Here is a 27,744-nt window from a genome sequence, read left to right as displayed (position 1 = left end):
TCCAGTCTCCCAGACCAGGTACGTGATAATAACTGACTCCAAGATGTTACAGCAGCTGTGTGGGAACAGGATGAAGAGGCTGGCTTGATGGGTATCAGCAACAGATTGGGTGTTTGCTCAAAGGATGATCCACTCGGATAGATGAATCCAACTAGGGAAGGCGAGTTGAGGCGAATGCAGCATGTCAGGTTGGCGAGCGGTCAGGATTCAATTGCTCATCGCCAGCACATTGCTTGAATGCTGTGCAATTGAACTTCCTGGCTTAAAACAGCTGAGGAGGAGGGACTGTGTGATGCTGCAGTCTGTGGGAGCCGGAGAGTTGGCTGTGAACTCCGGAGCCGGATTGTGGAAAGGTAAGTATATTACAGATGGACAGAACAGATGTTCCTGTCTTGTGCCCCATCTACATTCCAGACATAGACAATTGGCAAGCAGGCAGGCTTCTTCAGCCCAACAGCTTCTAAATCTGGAAAGTGGACAACTGGACAGATTTGTCTCCAAGTACAGGCATCATCCAGCAGATGTAGTGAATGCAATAGAGGCTCTGTGGAATTCGTACACCTTGATCTATAACTTTCTTCCCCTGAAACTTCCTCCTTGTCTACTTCACAGGATCCAGATGGAGGACATTTTGATGATCCTCATTACTGCGGACTAGCCCAGGCAAGACTTCTGGTGGACACTCCATGGGTTTTACCAGATCGTCAATATATTTTGTCAGAAGGACAATTTTTTCCATCCTGCTTCACAGCCCAGGTTTTGAGAGATGGACCTCTATGAAGTTGTGATTGTTTGATGCTAAAAACTAGATATTTTATTTCCTCCAGGTTTGTCTACATGTGGAAGGCTTAATTCGCTTGCTGTGAGCCTTGGAGCTTGTACCCTAAAAGTTTCTTTGTGGGACAGATCCTCTCCTCCTTGCAGCTGGGTCTAAACCAGTGTTTGGATCGCAGCACTGTCAAGGGCCGCCTTTCTGTCTTGTTTTATAGACTATTCTTCTGTCTTTGTTTATCTCCAGTTCACCAAAAGGAAATATCCCTCCATTATCTGGATGTGGTTTGGGCTGTGAGAATCTATCTACCAGCCACTGCTTCTTTCAGAAAAACGAATTCCCTTCTTTCATCCCGGATGTACCTCAAAAGTGTGCACTGGTTTCTAGCTCTACCAACTCAGCAACATTGGCTCAGACAGACCATCATTCAAGCTTATGGTCTCAAGGATCAGGTTCCATTCTTGCATGGCACGCTCTGCTAGATGTGTGAGTGCTTCTTGGGCATTTCATCTCTTTTTCCAGATTTGCAACACTACAACCTCGTCTCTTCTGTTCACACGTTTTCTAGATAGATGTTTTGGCCTCATCTGATGCCACCTTCGAGTGCAAGGTCCTTCAAGCGGCTCATTGCCCAACACTCAGTTGGACTGCTTTTGGAGGTTCCAAAGGTTATAGACTTTGTGGCCCTCAATGGACGGAAAAAACATTGGATCTTTGTACTCGCCGTAAAAACCTTTTCTTGTAGTCCGTTGACCATTATCCATCCTTCTACAATCGTGGTTTTGGTACTGCTTTGCTCTGAAACTGAGGCATGCTTGCTGTAGAAGGAGTTATATTGAGTTGGCCTACAGATTTTGTTTGCTAGTACTCAATCTTCTCAACATCCGGTTTTCACCTGCATACCAGAAATAAGATGAAAGAAAGTTGAGGGTGGGATAGCCACTGTGAACAAATTAAGCTCCTTATTATTTTAAATTACTGACATGCCAACATGGCTCAGGCATTGGGTTCTGAGGAGGATGTGCATAAGTAGGCATACAGGAGTATTAGTGTATCGCAAATCCTTTTTTTAAGGAAGTCTTGTCGGAATGAAAAAATAATTAGTGTATTTTAAATTGAAGGGGAAGTAAAGAAGTGGTCGATGCTGGATCGATTCCTGGAGATGGACTGGGAGCTGGTGGGCTTGATTCGAGTTTCTATAGCCATTTAAAACGGAACTGGATTTGGATAAGCTACATTGTTAATAACAACAAAAAGGTTGGTGTTTTTGGCATCAAGGTTTCTTATTGGTTCTATTTTTTCATATGAATTTTCAATATCTTGGTAATTTAAAATAATATACTGTAATACTACACTTTGTATTGGTGTTAAAATGCAAAAAGGACAAAACATCTGGAATCATACACATAAGCAGCTTGATAATTACCATGGACCAAAGTAGCTTACATTACTGGAGAAATAGAACATTTATCAAAGATTATTCAAACTGACAGAGGTATGCAGCTAAGGAAGGTATAGTATTGGTTTGTATGGGAGTCCTAACGTTAACAAGGTGTGTTATTAGGGGTGGAAATAGAAGGGAGAAGTAGATGTAAATAATAACAAAGGAAGCCAGTTAGCAAGTATGAAGAGGAAAAAAAAAATACAGAGAGACAAAATAAGGAAAAAGGTTGAATGGACATTACAGACAAAGATATTTAATCAGAGTAGGAAGCATTTTACCCTAAGGGAAAAAAGTTATTTTAAAGCTTGAGGCATTCATTGGGTTTTAGAATGAGTGCCCCTTTTTATAGTAAAATAGAGTGGGGAACTCGCATCTAGTGGGTCAGAATAATTGTCAGGTTTATATTTGTCTGAATTCCCTTCTGGTCCTGGTAACAGTGGGCTTGAGAGGTAGCAAGTGATAGGAAATCTCTATTTAGTAGATTTGTCTGTCTTGATGACCCTCATTTGCTTATTTCTCATCCTGGTGTGACAGGTGTCTCACTGATGCAGTCAGAGGTAGCAATAACAGTCATAAAAGTTTAAAATTACTCTCCACTCTATTAAACTTAAATAGCTATTTGGCTAATTCCAGTAAATTACATTATTTACTTATTTAGCCTAAGGAATGCATTCATAAAAAAAGATAGAACCCCATAGTTCTCCTTTAAAGTTTATTTTTTTATTTGCATTTTGTTCTTGAAAAGAATCAGTCTTTGTAATATGCTGGCAATAATTGTTTTCTGCTTATATAAGATTACTTATTAAACTGTTTTTTTTTTTTTCAGACTAAATATGCACAACAAGGCTTTACTCTAAGACTTCAGACCTTTCTGAACAAACCCATGTTACTTCTTGGCTCAAATGGTAATATTACATTCTATATTTTTCTTTTCATTATAGCCAGACCTTCTGTAAAACATTGGAAAGGTCAATGTGCAAAGTGTAGTAATCCATGCTATCCAATTCAGTTTTTCTTTAAGGAAAAAGCCGCTACTGAGAAATATATGTAGGCTGCCATCGTTGACCGTCTTGTGAAAAAGCCTATTGTATCGTCATCATTAGCTTCAAAACCTTGAGTCACTGACCCTGAATAGGCATGTAGCAAGTAAAGTCACAGCAAAGTCCATGCTGATCTGCGCAATTGTTATAGGTCATTCATTTATAGTTACATAGTTAGTCAGGTTGAACTAAGACACATGTCCATCGAGTTCGACCTATAGAGATATGCAAAAAAGAAAGAAGAAAAGCCTAAACAGAACGCTATGCCCACAATTACCCACTGTTGATCCAGAGGAAGGCAAAAAAAAACCCCTATAAAGCATGGTTCACTTTGCTCCAACAGGGGAAAAAAATCCTTCCTGATCCCATAAGACAATCGGATATTCCCTGGATCAACAATCTCTGATGCTTAATATACCTAATGAGAACTCAATATCCAGTAATATTCTGTGCATTTAGGAATACATCCAGATTTTTTTTAAGCAATTAACTGAGCTAGTAAAACTAGCTCCTGGGGGAGTCTATTCCACATTTTCACAGCTCTAACTGTGAAGAATCCTTTCTGTATGCAAAGGTTCTGTGTCATTTATAAATAGGTTAAACAGTAAGGGACACTGAACCTTGGGGGACACCACTAACAACCTCAGACCATTCAGAGTATGAATCATTGATCGCCACTCTCTGAATACGGTCTTTAAGCCAGTTTTCTATTAAATTACTCTATACCTATTGACCCTAACTTCTACATTAGCCGCATGTGGGGAATTATGTCAAACGTTTTTGCAAAGTCCAAGTATACTATATCCACAGCCATTCCTATGTTCAATTTATTAATCACTTCCTCATAAAAAGAAAGTAGGTTTGTTTGACAACTTCTGTCTTTTGTGAATCCGTGCTGACTATCGCTTTTGATATTATTTTTCAAGCAAAAACAATTGCGTGTGATCCATGATCAAACTTTCAAGTATCTTGCCAACGAATGAAGTTAAACTTACAGGTCTGTAATTACTTGGTAAAGACTTTGATACCTTGTTGAAATATAGGCACCACATTGGCCTTACGCCAATCCATCTGTACCAAGCCAGCCATTAGAGAGTCTCTAAAACTGACATACAATGGCTTTGAAATGATGCAGCTGAATTCTTTGAGGACACGTGGGTATAAGCCATCCGTTCCAGGTGCTTCACCTTAATTTTGTCTAACTGTTTCTGGACCACATCAATAGTCAGTCAGCCATTGTGGTTCAGTAGAAGCTATGGCACAGCTATCCCCATTATGGACCTGAGTTACATCCTGTTCCTTGGTGTGCACAGCGCTGAAGAAAGTATTGAATAGATTTGCCTTCTCTTTGTCCCCAGTTACCAACTCTGAGTTATCTTTTAAGGGGCCAACATGCTCAGACCTGATTTTTTTTTTTACTATGAATACATTTAAAGAATTTTTGGGGTTAATCTTGCACTTTTGTAACCTGCCGTTCGTTTGAATCTTTGCGAGCTTTATTTCCTTTTTACATATTTTGTAGCTTTCAAATGACGACAGTGTTCCTTAATTTTTATATTTTTTAAACGCCCTTTTCCTATTCTTTATTTCCTTAATTAACATTGGATGTGAGCCATGTGGGTTTTAATTTTATCCTTTTAAACGTATTGCTTAAAGGAATATATTTTGCCGTAGTGTTGCGAACAATTGTTTTGAAACATTCCTATTTTTGTTCCGTATTTTTTGATGAAAATATTCCCTCCTAGTCTAAGTCTTCAAGAGCAGCCCTCAGCATGGGAAACTTTGCTCTCCTGAAGTTGTGTTTTTATTTTTCCAGTATGTGCATGTTGTTTACAACTTAAGTTAAATGAGATCATACTATGGTCACTGTTATCGAGATGTTCTTTTATATGAATATCTGTAATAAGATCTGCAATGTTTGAGATTACCAGATCCAGCAGAGCATTATTTCTAGTTGGGGCTTCTACAAACTGTAACATAAAATTGCCATGTAATAAGTTTATAAATGTCAGCCCCTTTACTGTTCCAGCAGTGCCATTATGCCAGTCAATGTCAGGATAGTTAAAATCTCCCATTAATACTACTGTCCCCGCCCTTGCAGCCCTTTCTCTCTGTTTAAGGAGCTGAGTCTTTATCTCTCCATTAATTCTGGGGGGCCTGTAACAAACTCCAAGAATTACCTTTGCGGTATGCATACCAGTATACAACTCCACCCATAACGCCTCAGCACCATCACACTCACCATCACTAAAGTCCTCTTTAACACTAACTTTTAGCTCACTTCACACATGGAGACATACACCGCCACCTTTTCGTTTTACCCGGTCTCTCCGAAAGAGCGCATAGCCAGGAATATTAACAGCCCAATCATGTGAAGAACCAAGCCAAGATTCAGCAATACTAATTATATCATAGTTCTCCACATGCGTCAAAGCTTCCAATTCTCCCATTTTGCTGTGCAGACTTCTGGCATTGGCAAACAAACCATTCCAGCCATTTTTTAATTTTTCACTTGTAATTGCTGTATCTTTTGTTGTGGTACAATTAATACTATAATCTTGAATGTTTGTTTGCCAGATGGGAATCTCCTTATCCAGTTTGATTTCCCTCCCCCCATCTTCCCCTGTTTCACCCTCTATTATCGCTAGACCCCTGTTTGACATATCTGCCCCATTATATTCCATCTCTCCCTAAAGGGCTGTATGGCAGCTAGACAATATTTTCAGGAAGTCGGTAACTGAATGATGAAAGCTTACAGATCTCTGAGAACACATTTCAATGAGCTGTCATTGCTTACTGGGGTTGCTACTTCTCAGTATTGCACTTTGCTTAATTAACTATCCCCAGTCACCACGCAAATGTTTACAAAATTAATAAATGCATTTGCTGCTTTGCCAAATTTATGAACCTCTACTGAATATATGTCACATTGCATTCGTTTTCCTGTATGTATACTTGGGTATGGCTAGTTATAGATGAGCAAATGTCTTTTAAAAGCGAAATGAAGCCTAGGTATTTGTACTTGTTAAGCACCCAGGCTGTATCACAAGTAAAAGTATGAATTTCTTTTTTATGAAGTGTTTATTTTTATTTTGGGGGAGGGGGGCAGCAGTCTAGCTCATTTTTATTATTTTCTTGTTATGCAGGCTGACTGTTTAAAAAGTAAAAAAAATCAAGCCTTCAGTTAGGCTTGAGGGAAATGGTAACTGCACAGATATTTTGCCATCCTTTCTTCTCTGGAAGTTGCTGAAATCTTTACCCCACTTGGCTGAGAGTCTTGCCTCCCTTTCTGTCAAAGAAACACATTACAAAATCCAACATTTTAGAGTTGTCACAGGACACCTTTTTCAGTATCAGATTTTTAAGAGGGGATTTAAATATATGGCCTCCTCATGCCAGAGCGTGTGGCTTAAAGCAAAAGTAGCAAAGCCAGATTTCATTGACAGACTGTATGTAGGGGGTGATTTTATAACATTTGCGTTTACATAAACTCTTATGCTTTTATTATATGTAATAATTTAATTAATACTGTTAATAAATAGTACTTTATTCCTTTTAATTTTTTAGGTAAAAAGGAAAGAGTCTTTGGGGATATGAGAATGTCAGAAAGTGGAGAGCTTATTGAGATGGTAAAGGAAACTACAGTGTGTCGCAATAAACGGGTTTGTGGAGGGAAAAACCGGAAACGAAAAAAACTGAAGCAACACCTAGAAAAAAAGCAGAAAGTAAAGCAGAAAAAGAGTAAGTGATATATTGTTGGATTTTCATCTTTTTTCTGATGAACTGTCTTAGCTTCCCTGCAGTTACCTAAACCCCACATGTGTTATTTAGGTTGCCAGTCTCATTAACATCTTCTGTACTGGCTCAAAAATGTAGTTTCTTTATCATTCATGGATGGACACAGTATTCAGAGACAGTTGGATTATACTGCCACCTACAGGAGGATTTAGACATTGGCAAACAAAAAAAAGTGACCAGCCTGGTATAACCCCTCCACCTCCCAGCATGCCTCAGTTTTTGCTGGTGTCAAAACTTCATCTACAAACTGCTTGAGCTCGTCTCTTTATGCAGTTATCCGGATCAGTGAATAATCAGCAATAGCTTAGACCTGAGTAGACCATGGGCAGACCTTAAACACTGAGTAATTGAGTGGTGCATCACTAGGTGGAGTATTGCCTAATTTCCCAGCATTCAGCATGAGGTTCAACCTTACTGCCCGTGCTCCTAATCACAAGAGGGCTTCCATCTCGATTAGTCCTTGCTGCTGCCTACAGTGACTCGGCCATCCCCAGCCATTTGAACCTCTCCATCTTCCAGCAGTCCGTTCAGGAGTATTCAAGGTACAATGTATTTACAGCTATGTTGGGTGTCTCTTGCTCACCATCCACTAACAATTCTGGGGCGGCCTGGAGTGTCCTTCCACAAGTGCCTGACACTGACAGCCCAGAACACTGCCCTCTGCTTAAGTCCTTTCATTCATTGGCTCTGTCGAGTGTGGCTGGTTTTAACCTGGGAGGGTTTCACCGCAGTTATGCAGGATTTCATGGACCAAATTGCAGTGTTTATTGCTGTCTCAAAGCCTTCCTCTGCAAAATCATTATCTGATCTGCCTGCAACCTTAGCGGCCCCTGAGCCTTCATTTGCATTAGCTCTATCTAATGGGGAGCCTCGAAAGACCATGCAGTATGAGATTGTCCCTGAGGAGTCACAGGCAGCCAGCATCAGGGGCTGACCAAGACCATTTTGTCTCTTACTGATGAGGTGCCTGTCAACATACCAAAGATTAAGTAGCACCCTGTAAATTCCACAAGTGCTGCTTACCAGTCTAAAATCCTAAAGAGGCACTAAGACAGCTAAAATGTTTCCCCTACACACTGTTCCTAGATGTATTGTACGCTGACTGGGGCACTCATGTTAAACTATTTACATCTACCAAATGTTTTGCAATCCAATACCCTTTTGAGGAGACCTTTATCAAAATCTAGGTGGTTCCCATGGTTAATCTGGTGATGTCCTATCCTTAACAAAGCTGTAATGATTCCTGTTGAGTGTGTGCCAGTATTTAAGGATCCCATAGGTAAATGTTTACAGACTCTGAGCCTTGTTTATGCCAGCAGACCATGCATTCAACCTATTATTATGACCACAATGTTAGTCTGCCAAGCATTAGGGGACTAGACAAAACGTATGGCAAGGGATCCAGCTTTACTCCACACTAATCCTCCATTTGTGTCGCAATTACAGTTCATGATGACGGCCCTTCACTACTGTGTAAATGGGCTAATGGATCTCTCCCATCTTATTTCTAGTATAATTCTATCAGTTAACATGAGGAGAACTCTTTGCTTGAAATGTTGATTCTAAGGAACGATCCGATCAAGGCATGCTCTGCCGAGTGCTTCTTGGCCATTTTGGCATCAGGCATCCTGTGCCCGTCAATGAAATTCCAAGGACATTTGACAGGGAGTACAAAAATCCAGGTTTTTCACAGAACATGCTGGACAAGCAAGGTCTAATTATCTAATGAGTAACTGGTATAGGTTGTTACAATAAAGCAGTGTTTTGTGAATCTGCAAAATGCTGTAGTTTTTCTACAACAAAAATCAAGTTTTAATTATTAAATTCAGATCAGTAAGAGATACTCTGATGATTGGATGCATACATTAACACAATAATAAGTGTTGTTTCAAACATTTGTGAGTTAATTGGAGCTTATGACTAACATGTATTTCGGTTGGAGGAGATTTAAATTAGCATATGATGAGTTTGCGATTTATAGAATTAGAATATAATGATACCCTAGAGAAACTGGAGAGAGGGGATTACCTGGGCAAAATAGTGGGGGAAAGGGTTAGCAGGAAATAGTTGTTAATAACTGCCTGTAGTACTAAGAAAAAAATAAATAGTGACAGAAGAATAAAGCATGCTTGTTAACACACACACAAATATAAAAAAAACAGGTCACAACTGTCTAAGATGGAAATTCCTTGCACTTGTATCTCCAAGACAATAAATGAAGAGCAATCTCCTCATCAGGACACAGAAAGCAAAGGAATTACTTGATAGGAGATTTAACCTGTCCCTGCTCTATCCAAAACAAAAAAAAAGGTTTGGCTATACATACAATTTAAAATGTGCCACTATTATCTAGTCAACTGTGTACTAAATGTAAGATGAAGCAAGTGTATAATTAGCTGGGGAGTATTTACAGTTTATTTATCAGAACTTGTTTTTTTATTTCTAAGAGGAAAAGACGGAAGAAAAAATAAAAAGAAGTCGATACCATGATGAGGCTGATCAGAGTGCATTACAGAGAATGACCCGTCTGCGAGTGGCATGGACAGCACAAGAGGATGGCTTGCTTATGCTCTGTCGAATAGCTAGTAATATTCTAAACAGAAAGGTAGTTTAAAACAAGTTACATCCTTATGCATGTGAGCAACAGATACTCAATACCCCCAGAGCTTGTGTTTTGATTTCTTTTTTCTTCATGGACCGGGAATCTGTGCATGGGATGGGGGGCATTGCTGACTTGGGTAGGCCTTGATGTGAAACAGTCCCATGTGCAGATGCTGCAACCATGTAGTAAAAAGTAAATATTCAAATAATAATTTCCTGTGGGTACCAATTCCCAAACACAATTTAAATCCTACAAGAATTCCCCCAAGCGAAGTACACACATCGGGAATTATAAATACCAAAGTAGATCACTTTATTACAAAATTACTTCTTATTAAACATGATTATCAACCACTACAAAAATCCTACCTTAATCATCCTGCATGATTCTGATCGGTATTCAAATTATATACAATAGTCCGTGTGGCTGTGGCGTTCCCTGTCATGATGCTAATGTATTCCCTACTGCCAGCCTAATATAAGCTGATGTGAAGTTTTGGCACTGAGCTCCGGAGCCGGCTATTTGCTTAGTTGTGTGGAAGTTCAAGCCTGGACAAGACTACTCGCCTCGTACTGAAAAGAAATACTGATAGTCTCCCTTTTTTCAGTTGGATGAGCTGCCTACCTTTCAAGACAGTTGGCATACCGCTATTGCTGTATTTTATATGTCAACCAGGCCACGCATACAACCGGGATTTTTTTGTGCACATATGATGTGTGATCTATGTCATCCATTCATCTCCACATCCAGGGCTGCTTAATGTAGAGATTTGCTATTTTCACATGGTTCATATGATTGGCCATTTCTTTATAAATGTGCGTTTCAGCATGGTCTCTACTACTGAGTTGGAGCATTGATAAAGCAATTATTGAGCAGAAATAGACTTGATGCTCATTTACTGAATATTTGATTTCTTCAATATATGCTTGTGTGCAATACTTGTCCGGAGAGTTGGCCTTGCACCATGATTGTATGGGACAGGTGTTGGCTCTTGTATGCATTAACTGCTGATGGCAAGGTGACATGTAACCTGGTGAACAACATTTTGGGCTCATGTGTGTAACTATAGCAATACACATATATAAATTGGTTAGAACTTTGAGTGCAGTTGGGAATTCTATATATTTGATGTATTATATTGCACTATTGTGTATAATTTGAATACTAATCAGCATCATGCAGGATGATTGGGGTAGGAATTTTAGCTGTTTTTAATTTTTGTAGTGGTTGATGATCATGTTTAATAAGAAGTAATTTTGTAATAAAGTGATGTTTATAATAGTTTGGTATTTATAATACCCAGTGTGTGTACTTCCCTTGGGGGAATTCTTGTAGGATTAAATTATTTTGGCAAATGCGTTGTTAACCATTTTTATATATTGAGTCTTTTGTTTTAATATTCATTTTTAGCATTTTATATTTGTAAGTGCTTGTTGGATATGGAAAATACATGCAAGTTGCCCACTGTTTACGTGTGCGTGTGTATAAGTACTAAAGAAGAGCTCCAGAGCATTAATATGTGGGTTAGGAAAACTCCTTCTGCAACTCTGTATATGTGGGAGCCCCACCATCCGGGTCTTTCATTTCTCTTATGTAAGATGTGCCCCTGAGTGTTGGAACTCAGGTGATGTATGTTGTACTGTTGTACCTTAACCTCTGTGAAAACCAAATAAAAACAATAAAAAAAAGAAGAGCTCCAGACAAATGGGAATCTTCATGGAATGGGCAGCACAGTGGAGTGGTGTAGTGGTTAGCACTTCTGCCTTGCAGAACTGAGGGTCCCAGGTTTAAATCCATGTTCTCCCTGTGCTTGTGTGGGTTTCCTCTGGGTACTCTGGTTTTCTCCCACACTATAAAGACACGCTGGAAGGTTTATTGGCCCTTGTTCAAAATTGCTGTTGTATGTTTGCATTTGAGATAGCGACCTTAGATTGTAAGCTCCTTAAGGGTAGGGACTGATGTGAATGTGCACCATGTAAAGTGTTGCATAAATTGTCAGCGCTATATAAAATACCAATAATAATGAAATTCCAGAAATCTTTTTTACTTGGTCTCTCCCAGGTTCTTGGGTGGCATCACATGACTGTAACTAGCCACTCAAGCAGTCTTCCAAAAATTTAAGAATATAAAGTTAAAGACAAAATTCAGTGTGTTTCTTGCATTTTGTTTTTGAAATATATTTAACACCTTATCAGTACCGCTCAATACCTGTCTTTGCATACCATAAGCCCAGATATCTGTCCTCAAGTCTCCATCGTGTTTCAAACTCCTCCTCTTTCTTCTCAAAAATGACATTTCATATAATATAACTGGGCCAGTATATTTATAAATTGTGAAAATTAGGGCCATATGCACACAAAAATGGTTTATACAAGAAATCTAAGTTTTGTTTCTATTGTAAGTTCTCCCTCGGTTTATCGTGGCTTGAGGTGATTTTTTTTGTGTACTGTACTAATGTTTTTGTAGCAAGAGCCTATTTTTCCAGGATTTCAGTTGAATTCATGGAATTTCTTTCATATGGGAGTTAAAGGAGAACTATGGGGTTAAGGCTTTTCCCCATAGTTCTCCTTAGGGTAACGGGAGGACACAAACTAGCGTCCTCCCGTCACCCTAGGCTCAGTATACCGCGAGCTGTATCTCGCGGTTTACTGAGACGGCGCAGCTGAAGCGGATCCCGACAATTGTGTCGGGATCCGCCCAGCTGCGTGACTGACAGCTGGCTCTGCCTATCTAGAGGCAGAGCCAGCTGTACCCGCTCCCTCCCCCGTCCGTTCCACCAGTCAGCACTGGCGGAGTGGGGAGGGGGGAATCCAGCCCCTCCTCTGTCATGGCAGAGAGCTGTGACTGGATCGAGAGGTGAGCTAACGCCAGTATGTGTTCGCTCACCTCCCGATCTACTGAGCCGACCTGTGACAGTCTCATTGTCACATGTCGGCTAGAACTATGAGGTGAGTGAAAAGCACTTGCCTCATAGTTCTCCTTTTTAATATAATGGCATTGTTAAAACCATAGTATTTAAATGCATTCTGTCATTGTGTTATCTGCATTTGATTGTTGCTTTTTTTTTTGTACTGTTATCATTTCTTTCTAAAAACTCTTCATTTCAATATTAATTCCAAATTAAATCCTGTATGATCGATATTTTTTTAACAGGTGGAAGGCTGAGTTCTGTCACATAAGTTATTAGGGAGAGGGGAGATATTTTAGGAAATAAACTTGTCCTGTTTATTTAAAAAAAAAAAAAGTAGCGTTTCACTTCAAAGGTCAACGTAAGTTGATAAACAAATCTCTTGATCCATAAAGGGAATGCTAGGGCTTTCAGTGTCTGTTAAACTCATTTTTATGAGCTTGAGTATTAAAGCAGACTTTGTTTTAAATTACTGATGTGCAAAACATTGTCTACTATTTTATTTTCTAGGTGAATAGACCATTTGTGCCCTGGCAAGTGGTCAGAGATATTATGCATTCCAGCTTTGAAGAGTCACTGGATAAAACATCACACTCTATTGGAAGAAGAGCTCGTTACATAATGAAGAATCCTCAGACATACCTTAATTACAAGTAAGCTAGCTGTCCGCTGTTTGTTGCGCGTTTTGTGCAGCGCGTTTTTACTGCGATGCGCGGTAAAAAAACACGCGACAAACGCGCGTTTCCGAGGGCTACCTAGCTGTATCCCAATGGATACGTGCGGCAAATACGCCCCAAAGAAGCTCCTGTACTTCTTTGGGCGTAGGGCGTTTTGTAGCGTGTTCATACGGCCTTTAAGGCCTTGTTCACACCAAATGCAGACCAGATCCGGTCAGGTTTCTGCACACGCAGTGCAGTGGGTTGTGCCGCGTTTTGGATGCGTTTTTGATGCGTTTAGGGCCGGTTTTGGTAAAAAAATATTTTTTTTTTTTAAGTTTAACATGGGCTTTCAGGCACTTGCATGCGTTTTTGATGCGTTTTAGATGCGTTTTTGATTGCATTCCAGACCAGATCCAGAGCAGGTAAAATAGGGCTTGCCGCATTTTTTTCATCCGATCTGGTCTGGATCCGCACACTGCGATGTGAACTGGAGGTCGAAATACCATAGGAATACATTGGGCGCAGTTTTGATCCGGTCTGCACCTGCTCTGGTCTGGATCTGCTCCGCGCTTGGTGTAAACAAGGCCTAATACGCCCAGGTGTGAACCATACCCATGGGAAATAATGGGATTTTTGTGTTTGAGCGTTTTGCAGAGCGTAGGAACGCGCTACAAAACGCCCAGGTGTGAACCGGGTATAAATGAACAAGATGTATGACTGGGGGTCCAAATTTCTTTTTTTTATATATTTTATTAGGCCCATAGGTGCCAACATACATGAGTACAGCTTTAACAAAGCATCAGATGTAGGTCTAAATATCTGGGGAATCATAATTTAATTATCTCCTTTAGGACACCTAAATGTTTTTAGTGGATAACTGAAAATTGCTTCCATTTCTGACCCTTCCATTTAGTACTAAAGTGTTGCCAATCTTTTTGTATTACCCCCCACCCCCGGAATAATCTACTCACCTATGCCTTCTCCAAGGGGAGATCTTGGGTGTGTGGCCTTCTTGGCATTACATAGCCTTCCTTGAAAATCTTCTCTGCTGGGTCCCATGCCACAATCTGAATTCAGTCATATGGAGAGTTTTTGATCCTATAGATTTATCGTACTGCCCATAGTTCAAACTAGGACTCAACTAAGATTCCACTGGGCTCCAACAGGGAAAATGTTCTGAACAGGCTTTTTGCCACTGAGGAGTATATACTTTGGGTGGGGTGAGGAATGCACATTAATGCTCAATAAGGGTAAATGTGCAAAACAAAAGCTGTAACACTTGATGTTAATCCTAAGAATCCCTGATTAAGTATTAGAATAAACTCCTTATGTGTCCTACTCACATTCTGCCTCTGACTAGCTGCAAAATTGTCTCTCTCGAATAAGCTGATTAATATTTAAATGTAAACTTTATTCCACTTATGATGTGCATTTTATATTTTAGAGTATGTTTGGCAGAGGTTTATCAAGAAAAAGGCCTTGTAGAAGACTTTATGAATCGAAAAGCCTGTTACGATGATCTTAAGGTAGGATCATACTTTGCATATTTTTACTACAGTTGACATATTTTTACTACAGTTGACATATTTTTACTACAGTTGACAAAAGATAGAAAACAATCGTATATGACGGAAGGGAGCAGTGTCCCTTTCTGAACAAGGATTTTACAGTACTAAATTCCTATTTTCTCTATTGTTTATTGCAGGACACAGCTTGAGGGTAATTAAGCAACCTAGGGATGTATAAAAGCAGTCCAAGCAAAGGCATGGGCACACTAAAAACGCAGGCGAACCAGCCCAACAAAGGCAAAGGGGAAACCAAGGGCATATAACAGCAGTTTGCAGAACACTTTGAGCAAAACTAGCTAAGGCAGATACGTTTCCTGCAGAACTTAGAGAACATACTGTATGTACATAAGACCAGGTTGCACCTTACAGATGTGAAACAGAGGCCTGACAACGAAGTGACCAAGAAGCACTCACTGCCCTATCAGAATGGGTTTTAATCTTGCAGTTCATAGGCCAGCACAATAACCTGTCAAATCCACTTAGAAATAACAGAAACTGGAAGCCAGTGAGCCTCTTTTAGGAACTTCTGGAAGAACAAACATAAAATCCGCCAAACAGAAGCAGTGGCCGAGAAGTAAACTCTGGCAGTCCTCACCACATCCAGGCAATAGAAAGAGATTTCCTTGGAGTGAGCTGGTTCTTGTTCCAAGAACCTAGATTTTAACAGCCAAGCCATCAACAACAGTGACCGAGAAACAGAGGAAGATTGGTCCTTGAGATAACGGATCTGGCTGATCTTGTAGAGGCCACAGAGCATTACGCAACAGCCAAATTGCTTGCAACTAAAATGTAAGCTTCGATTCTTCCTGAGATCAGGAACAGACAAATGGTTCAGAACTTCGCCCCAATCCGGGAACTAAACTAAATTTACCATAGGCAGAATTGTGTAAGTCATGGTGCATATAGTGGTAGCAGCCCTGTTGTGCAGTACAAGCCCAAGAATGAATTAAAAAAGAGGCACCCACAAACAATATCCAGCTTGTAAACTAAGTGGGAAAATAAGACATGCCCACAAATAAGTAATATGTACTCCTTACAGAGCTCTCACCCAGCGCCTACTGTGGTAAATACTACACACAAACCTCAGGAACAAAAAAAAGAAATAATAATCCAGAGGGCAGGGACAGATGAAACTGCCACATCTCTGGCCCTGTAACACTGCAAGAAATCACCAGATATACTGCTCTGACCTCAAACGGTTACTCCTGTGTTAATTGGAACGCAGATGTGTAGCCAATGCTGACTGCAGGACCGCCACAGAGAAAACATAAATATACTTAATGAAAACCTGAGCTTGTTGGCTAACTGGAGAGGCTTCAGGATTTCCAATATGCGGCCTGAGTATCATTAGGTATAGAGTAGGAATATTCTAATTCAAGCAAAAAATTTATAGTAGAAAAGAGAAAGACATCCATTCTTGTATGGACACTGAGCAGTCTATTAGTGTCTTGCAAAACTCTATGAATGCTTGTTTATGGAAATGGAGGCATAAACAAATATTCTTCATATATTTTTTTTTCCAAGTCAAATATAATATTCGGTAGATACTGCATTATGGCCACTAGATGGGCCTGATAAGCATAGGAAATAAGTATTTATAAGTATGCTCCTCAGCTCCAACTAGTGTCCATAATGAAGCTTTTATTCAATATTACATTCGACTTGAAAAGAAAATATGCTAAGAACATTAGGTTTTGCCTCCATTCTCACAAAACAAACATTTGCAGAGATTTACAGGATGAATGGCTCTGTGAAATTGTTTATAAATACACCCCCTTGCATAATTGGGCAGGGTGGGGGGTTATAGCCTTAAAAGGGTGTTGTACTTCAGTTTTCCTTCTACCTAGTGTCCATATCTCCCGCAGATGGCAGTATTACCCCAGGTTGCTTAATTGTCATTAAGCTGTTTCCCTTAATGGACAATAAAGACAATACCATGTTTATTTAGAGAGGTATTTACTGATGTGACAAGTAATTATAAAAATCACCAGTATAGTTATATATTTTAACTAAGTTATGTGTTTGATAGAACTGTTATTTTGATCTATTCAGGTGAGATGAGATCTGTTAAAATCAATGATGTATGTATTTGTTTATACACTCGTACATATACATTATATATACATTATATATTATATATATATATATATCTCTATCCTCAAGAGGGTTTGATTTTTATTCATCTTTTGTGCACTTGACGGGGATTGTTGCTTGGTGAGATTGATTTAAAACACCTGACTAAATTTGGTATTATTGGTTTGGAGATTATAATATGGTTGATGGGATTAGTAGTTTCTTTGTGCTCTACTGACCCATATACCCCAGCCAGTTTAGAGTTAACCAATCCTTCAGTGAGCATTGCTTCCTGCATCTGTGTAGGGTGGAGTTTTTGAGCACATTTAAGTTAGATACTGGTCTGTATTTGTTACCTCTATCAATAAGCCTATGGGTGAAACATGTGAGAGGTTGTAGCTGGTTGGGGGTTTGCGGTGCTGGTATTTGCTGTTACATACACTGTTACACTTGATTTGCTGTGAATTTCAATAAAGTCTGAAGTATCGGAGTTCTCTGGATAGTGCTGTTAGTTCGTATACTACTACTACTAGTTATATTGGGGCTTACATTCAAATTAAAAAATCGGCACCAAGCAAGTTTTGCAAGGTTATAAAGTTGGAAGCGTATAGGTAAGTAGTATAGGACTGTGCAAGTCTTTCATTGATCAAATAGCATTGTTTTATCATGGACAGTTTTCCAAGCAGCAACCATGAACAGGATAATCTTGCGTGAAAGTGTCTGCCTTAAGGCCAGTACTTTGTTGAGCAGTACTCTTTGATTCAAAAGATTGTATCCAGGGCCGCTACTAGACTATTTTGAGCCCTAGGCAAGATCAGCTACTATAAACCTCCCACCCAAAAAAAAAAATTTTTTTTTTTTTTGTTATAATGGTGTTTTTCTTTTTATTACTTCAGTATGTGCCGTTATAAACAAAATATTTATATGGATAGATATATATTACACACGCACATACATTCAATACACACATTTGCTTGTTTGTTTTCCTCTGCTTCAGACTAAATGGGCAATGCAGCAGCATGAAAAGCCTCCGAGGTTGGCAAACTGATGCAGGCATGTGGGCTAGCTACATGGTTCAGATGGCACATTATGACCAAGCTGGCACCACCAGTCTTACTCCCAGAAATGCCAGGCTAGCCCTGCTACCAAGATGCTGGTGGTGGTGCTACAGGTGGCAAAGTGGGGTGTAAAAGTCTAACATGGAGCAAGGGGGAGGAGGCAGGCTGACATGGAGCAGAAGAGGAGGGGGCATGAATACATAGAGAGGGAGGTCCTCAGTAAGGATGGGCTCGGGCATGTTCGCAGCTCCACGTGCCGAGCCCGCCAGGAACCTGACAGCGCAGCAGCGCCAATCACAGGTACTGAGACATTTTCCTGGTCCGCAGCTGCAGAGATCGGGAAAAGTCTCAGTGCCTGTAATTGGCGTTGCGCGCTGTCAGCTTCCTGGCAGGCTCGGCATGTGGAGCTGCAAACCCGCCCGAGCCCATCCTTAGTCCTCAGGGCTCAGATTGGGCAGCCCAGAAACAGAAAAATCAGAAGATGGCATCTCTGTTCGCTCACGTGCTCACTTGTCTACACCCCAACCTCGGCATCCCCACAATCTACATCTGTACCCCCTTTTATCAAATTCCAGCATCCGCAACCCACCCCCCTCACTCCTCCCTCCTGTTTATTTACATACAGTAGGCAAACCACCCCTCTGCCGGATCACCCCCCCCCCCTTCCAAGAAGGTGCACATACCATGGGGTGCTGATCAGGGTTGCTGCTGGGGGGGTCTGGGGACAATACAGTGTCGGGGGGCGCTCAGCGGATGTGCAGCAGCCCAGGGGTGGCCATCTTGAGCTGATCTGCAGACGCTCTCGGTATGGGCACTGCGCTCGTTTCCACCCCCTTCTCCAGGCCAGTCAGGGGTGAAAGATTCCACTCCCCTTTCTCTTCCCTTTCTCTTCCCTTCCACTCCCCTTCCTCCACCTTTCCTCAGCTCTTCCTCCAGGCCAGACCGCCACTCCCACCCCTTCAGCCCGGGCTGGTTACACCATCCTCAGTGCTTTTTTTCTTTTTTTTCTTGCTGTTGCCTGCTTGTGTGCTGCGCAAGCTGTTCCGTATGCTTCCGTGCACCACTGCCTGCCTCTCCCGGGCTGCTCTGGCACTCCGCTCACTGGCACTGCCGCTGGTCGAGGCTGCCTAGTTTTCCTAGTGGCAGTGCCGACCCTAATTGTATCCATATTTGAGCTTTGGAATAAAAGCCTGCCCATAAATGACATCAAATTAGTCCTCCCCACCATCTGACACGGCATTGGTGCTATGTCCACATGTACTTAAGTATTGGCACTAAGACCTGTTTTATTATTAGCGTGCAGCTAGTGTAGCTGAGGCCTACAGTGTAGTCGAGTACATAAGCCTTCTTGTTGGCTGTCAGGGAGCAAGTCCTTCATGATAAAACCTAACAAATTGAGTCGACAAATTGCAAATTCATATACCATACATGCATGCAATTGACCTAAGTAATGATAGTTGACTCAATGACTGCAGGTGCACCAAACCTTAACATCTCTACCACCATGCTTGACAGTTGGTTTGAGGTTCTTCTCTTGAAATGCTGCATTTGCTTTGTGCCGAACATATCTACTGTTACTGAGGGAGGATCAGGTGACTATAAGTGGGATGCGCTTGTCAGAAACGCTGTTAAACTTTAGACTCTATTAAAAAAAAAAAAAGATGTACAAAACCATAATACACTTAGAAACCATTGCATTTGCTAAACAGATTTATTAAGGATTAAAATCCAGTTCTATAACTTCTTCTTTTTTATTTTTTTTTAAGATTTGTGCTGCAGAGTTCAAAGAATTTGTAGAGAGACTAAAAGTGAAGTTCAGCACAAAGATGGATGATCCTGCATCTCAAATTCCAGAAACCGTGGATGATCTCTTTAATAGGTAACAGACTTACAGATGGAAAGGCACATTGCAGTGTTTAACTTAATCTTCAAATAACGACTTTATCTTTGTGGCGCCTGCTTGGACCTTCATTCCAACCTGTACATGGGGCCTCAACGTCTTCCCAAATTGGCACAAATCCCCTCCCATTCTGGCGTTAATCTCCACCACTTGCCAAATGGTAGAGTCTCCGTGACCTCATATGACATTTAAATGCCATGGAGAGCCTTGCTGTTGGTTGGATATTTGTGTTTTATTGTAGATTAGCCACAATCAAACACTAGTAAGGAAAAAAAAAACGTAAATACATTTTTTTTGCATAGCACCTGTCAGACTACCGTGAAGGAAGGCATAGAAATTACTTTTTCAACATTTTGCTGCTAATTCATTGTCTAGTCAAGGGTGTGTGTGAGGAGAGGTGACTAAGAAAGCAAAATTGTAGCAGTCAATGTTGTCTGTATTCACAAAGTCTTATGAAAGTCTGTGTATGTGGTTACAATAAGCAATGATCCTTTAATAGAAGAAAGAGCAGACTGCAAAATACCGGTAAGGGCTTTATGTGGACTTCTAAACTTGCTTACAGGTAAGAAGGTGGGGGCAACCCTAGGAGCAAGTCAATTGTGCTGTAGTACACATGTGATGATGAGAAACATGCTAATAGGAGGAGTAAGCAAAGAGATTAGGTAATCGGTCTGCTACTGCCCATTTACCGGCTGGTCCATGGAGGTGACAGAGTTGTATTGCTTTACTGGAGTAAAGAAAAGTCAGTTCACCTACCTGGCTCTGTCTGGACTTAAAACAAATATACTTATAGTTATTTTTAGAGGTGCACCGAAATAGAAATTTCCAAACTGAAATGAAGAAAATTGGCAGACTGAAACCGAAAATTATTTGTATTTAATTTTTTTAAATATTTAATTTTTTATTTTACTTTTATGGGCTTCGGGGAAATATTTAGTTTAGACCCCTGATATTTCCCTTTTTAAAATAGAAGAAAAGATTGAGGGCACAGGGTCATCAATCTTCTTTTTTTTTTTTTCTGCATTCCCTGTTATAAATGAACAGGAATCCTCTATACTGAGTGTTCCTGTTCATTCATAACATGAGGGCATTGTATGTTTACTATATGTTTACTATATCCACAATCATGAATGAACAGGAGGTGATGTAGATAACTTCCCATTCATTCATAATTGAGGATATAGTAACCATACTATGTCCTCATGTTATGTACAAACACTCACTGATCATTGAGTGTCTGCACGCGCTCTCCATCCTGACAGCGGTCACAGGAGGCTGAGCGAGCGGTGCATGGAGGAGAGCTCAGCCCCCCACAACGCTGTGCCGGACTGTGACAGGAGGCTGAGCGGTGTGAAAGGACAGATGCCGGCCGCTCACAGCACTCTCCTCCTGCAGCGCTCGGGCGCCTGCGACACTTTCTCTCCTCCCCCTGCTGGGACACAGAGCAGCGCCCAGCAGGGAGGAAAGAAAGCAGGGATGCGCCGATGTATCGGCAGAAAAATTGCACTTTCGGCATTTAGCTTAAAGTGCCATTTTCGGCCAATATGTTTCGGCAGCCGATATATCGGCGCATCCCTAGTTATTTCATTATGCTGGAGTCAATGTTTTCAGTAGGAGTCAAGTGACTTTGCCTTCCAGAGAGGGAAACTGGAATGTTTACAGCAGAATCCTGGATGTCACAGCAGGACCAGGAGTGGGGGTAGCTCTTCCTGCAGAGGCTACGATCAGCAGTGAAGATCTGGCAGGAATGAGCCAGGGAAGAAAATGGGAGTCAATAATGAAAACATTTTGAGGATGTACAAAATCTGCAGATTCTTATCGCTTTCCTTCTTCTTTTATTAGGTTTCGTGTTCTGGCAGTTGGAGATGAGTCCATCCAAGAGAGTGGATTAGAAAGTATTAACAGGTACTACATCATAGAAGTGAATGTACTGTACTACTTTAATCAAAAAATGTCAATTGAAAATTTTGGTTTCTCCGTTTTACATAGTTACATAGTATTTGAGGTTGAATAAAGACATTAGTCCATCAAGTCCAACCTATTAGGATCTCATTCTAGGAGTACCTGTGCCCGTGTATATTACCTGTACCCCTGTATATTACGGTCCCTTAAGAAATCGTCCAAAAGTTTCTTGAACAATTCCACATTATTTGCTGAAATCACCGCCTGTGGCAGTGAGTTCCAGACCCTAACTGATCTTACTGTGAAGAACCCCCTTCGCCCCTTGTGCTGGAATTTTTTTTCCACCAATTTTAGGTGATGGCCTCTAGTTTTTCTAACGGAGTTAATTTTAAACAGTTTATCGCTAATGTTGCTACCACCATTGAACATTTTGTACATGGAAACAACCTCCCTGTTGCGGACAACCTCCCTGTTCTGACAAGGTCACTCTAAATTGCTAGAAACTCCACACTGGTAGTTTTCAGGTCAAAGATCATGGTGCTGAGACTACTGACCTTACCTACACTTCCTTCACACTAAGCCTCTCTGTGAGGCAGCCAGTTGGTGCCTCTTCCTCCACAAAACTTTTGTTCATCTGTAGTGAATGTGCATAACTGAGAGTGAAGCGGAAGGCAGACAAGCCTAAAGAGAGTCTTTTCCAGGAAACCAGTAGATATTTTAGGAGTCAGATCTAGATGTGAGCACCGTATAAATAGGACCAGAGGACTTTTTGTCCACTTTAGATAATGCAGGATTAATGACAGGCTGAGGTTTAGCCTGTGGGATGCAGGTACTTACTGTCATTGGTGGAGGTGCCTTTTACATCAATTCCTGCAATAGTTGCTCTCTTTTGTAAGAACTGCTTAATGAGAGGTATATCAGCCATTGTATTTCCTATCTTCAGTTGTATGGCCAGTAAACGGCTTTACAAAGTTTTTATTTTTTGCAACAGACAGTTTGAGCACTTAATAGCATATAATAACATGTTAAATTGGAGAGCGAAACAACTGGCTAAATACAATGTTAGCATATAAATACTGTATGTTTGCTGTTATCTGCCAAAGTATTTTAAATTTTGATAGTTCATTTTTGCGATATCCTGGTTTAACATTTTTGCCTCCTGGATAAGATTACTGGACTGAGGTGGTGACAGGAAGCTTAGTTACATAGTATTTGAGGTTGAATAAAGACATTAGTCCATCAAGTCCAACCTATAGGATCTCATTCTTAGGAGTACTTGTACCCCTGTATATTACGGTCCCTTAAGAAATCGTCCAAAAGTTTCTTGAACAATTCCACATTATTTGCTGAAATCACCGCCTGTGGCAGTGAGTTCCAGACCCTAACTGATCTTACTGTAAAGAACCCCCTTCGCCCCTTGTGCTGGAATTTTTTTTCCACCAATTTTAGGTGGTGGCCTCTACTGTTTTTGTAATGGAGTTAATTTTAAATAGTTTGTCGCTGATATTGCTTTCACCATTGAACATCTGGAAATCGTATCCCCCCTTAATCTCCTCACCTCCAAAGTGAACATGTTTAAATTTATTAGCCTCGTTTCATAGCTCTGGTCCTTCATACCCCTAATTAGTTTGGTTGCCCTCCGCTTGACTTTTTCCAGCTCAAGGAAATCTTTTCTTAGTGACCAGAACTGGACCGCGTACTCCAGATGAGGTCGAACCAATGATCTATAAAGTGGCAAAATTATAGACTTGTCCCTGCAATACATTCCCTTCTTAACAAAGGACAAAACCCTGCTAGCTTTGTTTACAGCAGCCTGGCACTGCAAGCTACCTTTCAGTTTGTGGTCTACAATGACCCCCAAATCTTTCTCCATTTCTGACTTCCCTAGCGGCACGCCCATAATTGTATAACCCATTTGTTTATTTTTATTTCCAAAGTGCAAGACTTGGCATTTATCAACATTAAACCTCATCTGCCACATGAATGCCCACTCCCCTATTTTATCCAGGTCCTCCTGTAATGTTATAGTGTATAAGTCCGTGTCTATTACCCTCCCTATTTTGGTGTCATCCGCAAACACGGAAATATCGCTGTTAACACCCTCCCCGATGTCATTAATAAATAAGTTGAACAATATGGGACCCAGCACAGAACCCTGAGGCACACCGCTCATTACACTAGCCCAGTCTGAAAAGGTGCCATTTACAGATACCCTCTGGACCCGTTCCCGTAGCCAGTTCTCTATCCATGTACACACCACTTCATCTATGCCCATAGACCTCAGCTTGTGTAGCAAGCGTTTGTGTGGTGTCGTATTAAAAGCCTTTGCGAAATCCAGATATACCACATCTATCGGCCTCCCTCCATCGATGTCTCTACTCACCCGCCCATAAAAAGTTAGCAAGTTAGTTAGGCAGGAACGGTCTTTCCTGAACCCGTGCTGATTGTCATTAACTATCCCGTTTTCCTGAACAAATTCTACCAGATAATCCTTTATTATGCCCTCTAGCATTTTACAAACTACCGATGTTAGACTGACCGGCCTATAGTTCCCAGGTTGGCACCTAGCCCCCTTTTTGAATATTGGGACTACCGTAGCCCTCCGCCAATCACTGGGGATCCTACCAGTCATTAAGGAGTCCTTAAAAATGAGGATTAATGGTCTAGTTATAACCTGGCTTAATTCCTTAAGTACCTTGGGGTGCAGGTTATCCGGACCCACTGCTTTGTTTGCATTGAGCATTTTAAGTCTTTGTTGTATCCCGGTTTCTGTCAACCACTGGGGTATATTTTGAGTTAAACTGGGAGTTTTATCATGTGTGTCAAACCCGTTTCCCTCCCGAGTGTATACTGAGGAGAAAAAAGCGTTCAGCGCCTCGGCCCTCTCCTTGTCGTTTGTGACTAGCTTCCCGCTTCCATCCTTTATTGGGCCTATCTGCTCCTTTCTCACCTTTTTACTGTTAATATATTGGTAAAAATTTTTGGGGTTCTTTTTACTATCTGCGGCGATATGCTTTTCGCACTTTTAGCTGCCCGGATTTTTAGTTTGCATTTTTTGTTATATTCTTTGTAGTTAAGGAACGCCACTGCCGTCCCCTCCGTCTTATATTTTATAAATGCCGCTCTCTTGTCCTTGATGTGTTGTTTTACAGTTTTATTAAGCCATATAGCTTAAAAGAGAACTATGGCCCAACCTTTTTTTGCCATAGTTCTCTTTAGGGTCACAGGAGGACATATACTAATATCCTCCTGTGACCCAATACTCAGCATATAGTGGGCTATTGTCTGCAATATGCTGGCAGCGCAGAGCCATGCTGCAGCCGGGTCGGATCCTGTAAATAGTGTTGGGATCCAGGCTGCTACCTGATTGACTGCTGGCTCTGCCCACCCCTTCCCCCATCCAGACCTCCAGTCAGCGCTGGAGAAACAGAGAGGGGAGGGAGAAATCCTTGCGGGGAGCGGAGACTGACAGTCAACGCTCTCTGCAGGGAGATGATCGGGAACTGAGCAATCGGCGGTATGCGAACGCTCAGTTATCAATCTATAGAGCCGACGTGTAACAGCTTCAGTGTCACACATCGGCTCTTATGGGGATGAGTGTATTTCACTCTGCCCATAATTCTCCTTTTAATTGCTTAACCAGGTCAATTACTTGCTTATATAGGACCTACATGTGTCACCTGTCAGCCTGTGTTGTTTTGAAAATGTGTGTACAGAATTGCAAATTCTGTGGCAGGTAAAACAGTAAGCATATATGTATTCCAACTGTGCATTTAGCTGCCTGTCTAGAGTATTACTATTCTACGATGTTTCCTGTTTGATTAAACATTTTCTTTTCTGTAACCTTTTGTATTTCACAGTAATTGTCTGATTTAATATTCATATTTAAATTTCACTAATTTCATAGCTGTTCTGACCCATTTGTTTACTCTTTCTATATGTAAACTCTTCCACAAATATAAAGTGTTGAAGACATCCAAGTTTTAGTGCTGCAGAACCTTATCTTGAGCACACTGGCACTTTCTGATATGCAGATGAAATCATGTCGGTCTTTGCAAGTAAGTGAAATATTATCATTGAAGAAAACCATTGGGAATTTGCTCGAGTTTTAGGACTTATGTTTTTATTAGGGTGTACTACTTATGAAAAGAATGTATAAATTACTTTTACAATAAATAGTTTTCTGCCTATAGGGCAAAGAACAGCTAAGAGTCTTGCAACCTGTTAGAGTGCCAACTGAAGAGGTTTAGCTTGGGAATACGTAAAGTGAGTGTCAGGCATACCGGCACAGGTGACCCCACACCAGCGCAGGTACCCACACGGGCAGACCAAACACGCGTGACCACAGAGGACAAGGCAGAATGTATGATATACCGTTTTAATATGCCAACCAGAATAATACAAACAGAAACAAGTCTTAGCAACCAACTACATCTAAACAACACCACATGCAAGAAGAACCAGGCAAGCACACCCAGGGAGCACAAAGCAAAACACCAGGGGAACTAAGGGACGAAAGGTCAGGGTACAAGGAGCTAACAGGACTCAGGAACATAAACAGGTCACAGTTCTGGACAACAATCAGGGAACATACACAGGATACAGGACTCGGGAACAGCAGCAGGTTACAGGACAGGGGACTCAGGCTTAACAGGAAACCAGAAACAATACTAAGCCACAGACCTTACTGCAGGGAGGGCTTAAGTAACCTCCCAAGGAGCACCAGGTGGTGGATGATTGGTGGCAGCTGGGAGACACCTGCAGGTAAGCGCTGGAGTTGTAGTTTCCAGCACCACCCAGTGGAGGTCTGGTACCTAGCAGTTCCTGGCTGCCTGGAGACCCCCGCAGGTGAGTACGGAAACTGCAGGGCTTGGCTCCAGCGCCACCTGGAGGCGCTCTGGATCCTAACAGGGAGCATGACTATGCAGCGGGATTTGTGTTTGAAGAGACATTTTGCCAGGAGAAGGGACACATTACTACATTGTTTAGCTTCTCGAGGCAGTAGTAAAGATCTTAACTTATTCAGGACTGCCAGACGTACATAAACATCCTGGTCCTGAAGTGGCCTATACTAAGATCATGGCTGCTGCTGCTGCTGCAGCCATGATCTTGATATTGTTCTTTTCAGAAGGCGGAGCTTGTTCCGTACAAGTGAACACCTGTAGCAGCCTGCCATAGGGGTATCTATTTACTCGATGTAACCCCATCTGTTATATTTTACCCAAAAATTGGTTTTCTATTCTATTTCTGTGCATTAAAATTCATGTATTTTATCCTAAAACTATTGGATTTATAAACATTTGCGCAAATCGTGCAAAATGAATTGCAACTAGCATTTGTTTGTTTTTTTATTTTATAGGGCCTCTGCCTTCAGAAAATGTATATTTGTTTTGGGGTATTAAGCGGTTTCCTAGCCAAAAATTCAGATTTTATCATGTGTACAAAAATTAAGAAATAGCTCCAGGCAGCAAGTGGTTAAAGTAAATTTCCACTTTTGCAGTCAAATTGGGTAACACCTATTTTATATTTGTTACATATTTCTAGTCACATAACATAAGACCAAGGGGGACAGACTCAAACTGTACAGAATAGCTTGCAGACTGGCCAAATGACCCCTCTAAAGAAACGGCTAAAAGCTTAAAAAAATGTGAAAAAAAATATTTAGGTATGTTGTATTTGGCATTCAGAAAATATATAATGTTGGGGGGTTTTACGTCATTTTCAGGCCTAAAATGTGGAATATAACATGGGTGCAAAAATTGAAAAAAGGGCCTCAGTCATGAAGGGGTTAAAGTGTTGGACACTCTTTATAGTTCAGGGACAAGTGTAATATTCATAGACTATAGTGTTTGTGTTTCCTTAAAGGAGAACTATGGGGTCAGTGTTTGTTTTTCCCCATAGTTCTCCTTAGGGTAACGTGAGGATACAAACTAACGTCCTCCCGTTACCCTAAGCTCAGTATACCGCGAGCTACAGCTCGCAGTATACTGAGATGCCGCAGCCGGAGCGGATCCCAACGT

At 41.0% G+C, this 27,744-nt stretch overlaps 1 protein-coding gene across 1 annotated transcript in view; it reads left to right on the top strand.

The window, feature by feature from the left end:
- The window catches only part of GTF3C1 (general transcription factor IIIC subunit 1), a 102,349-nt gene that overhangs the window by 49,656 nt on the left and 24,949 nt on the right, over positions 1–27,744 (top strand). The window contains exons 25-33 of the mRNA XM_018571292.1: positions 1,894–2,029; positions 3,043–3,121; positions 6,824–6,997; positions 9,502–9,659; positions 13,075–13,217; positions 14,668–14,749; positions 19,689–19,801; positions 21,665–21,727; positions 25,689–25,782. Coding sequence (XP_018426794.1) covers positions 1,894–2,029; positions 3,043–3,121; positions 6,824–6,997; positions 9,502–9,659; positions 13,075–13,217; positions 14,668–14,749; positions 19,689–19,801; positions 21,665–21,727; positions 25,689–25,782 — 1,042 coding nt within the window. The remainder of the gene's footprint in view (positions 1–1,893; positions 2,030–3,042; positions 3,122–6,823; positions 6,998–9,501; positions 9,660–13,074; positions 13,218–14,667; positions 14,750–19,688; positions 19,802–21,664; positions 21,728–25,688; positions 25,783–27,744) is intronic.

This window comes from Nanorana parkeri, unplaced genomic scaffold, assembly GCF_000935625.1.
Source record: "Nanorana parkeri isolate BGI_ZX_2015 unplaced genomic scaffold, ASM93562v1 scaffold1727, whole genome shotgun sequence".
NCBI lineage: Eukaryota > Metazoa > Chordata > Amphibia > Anura > Dicroglossidae > Nanorana > Nanorana parkeri.
Note: the sequence above shows the minus strand (reverse complement) of the source record. Positions and strands in the feature narration are given on the sequence as shown.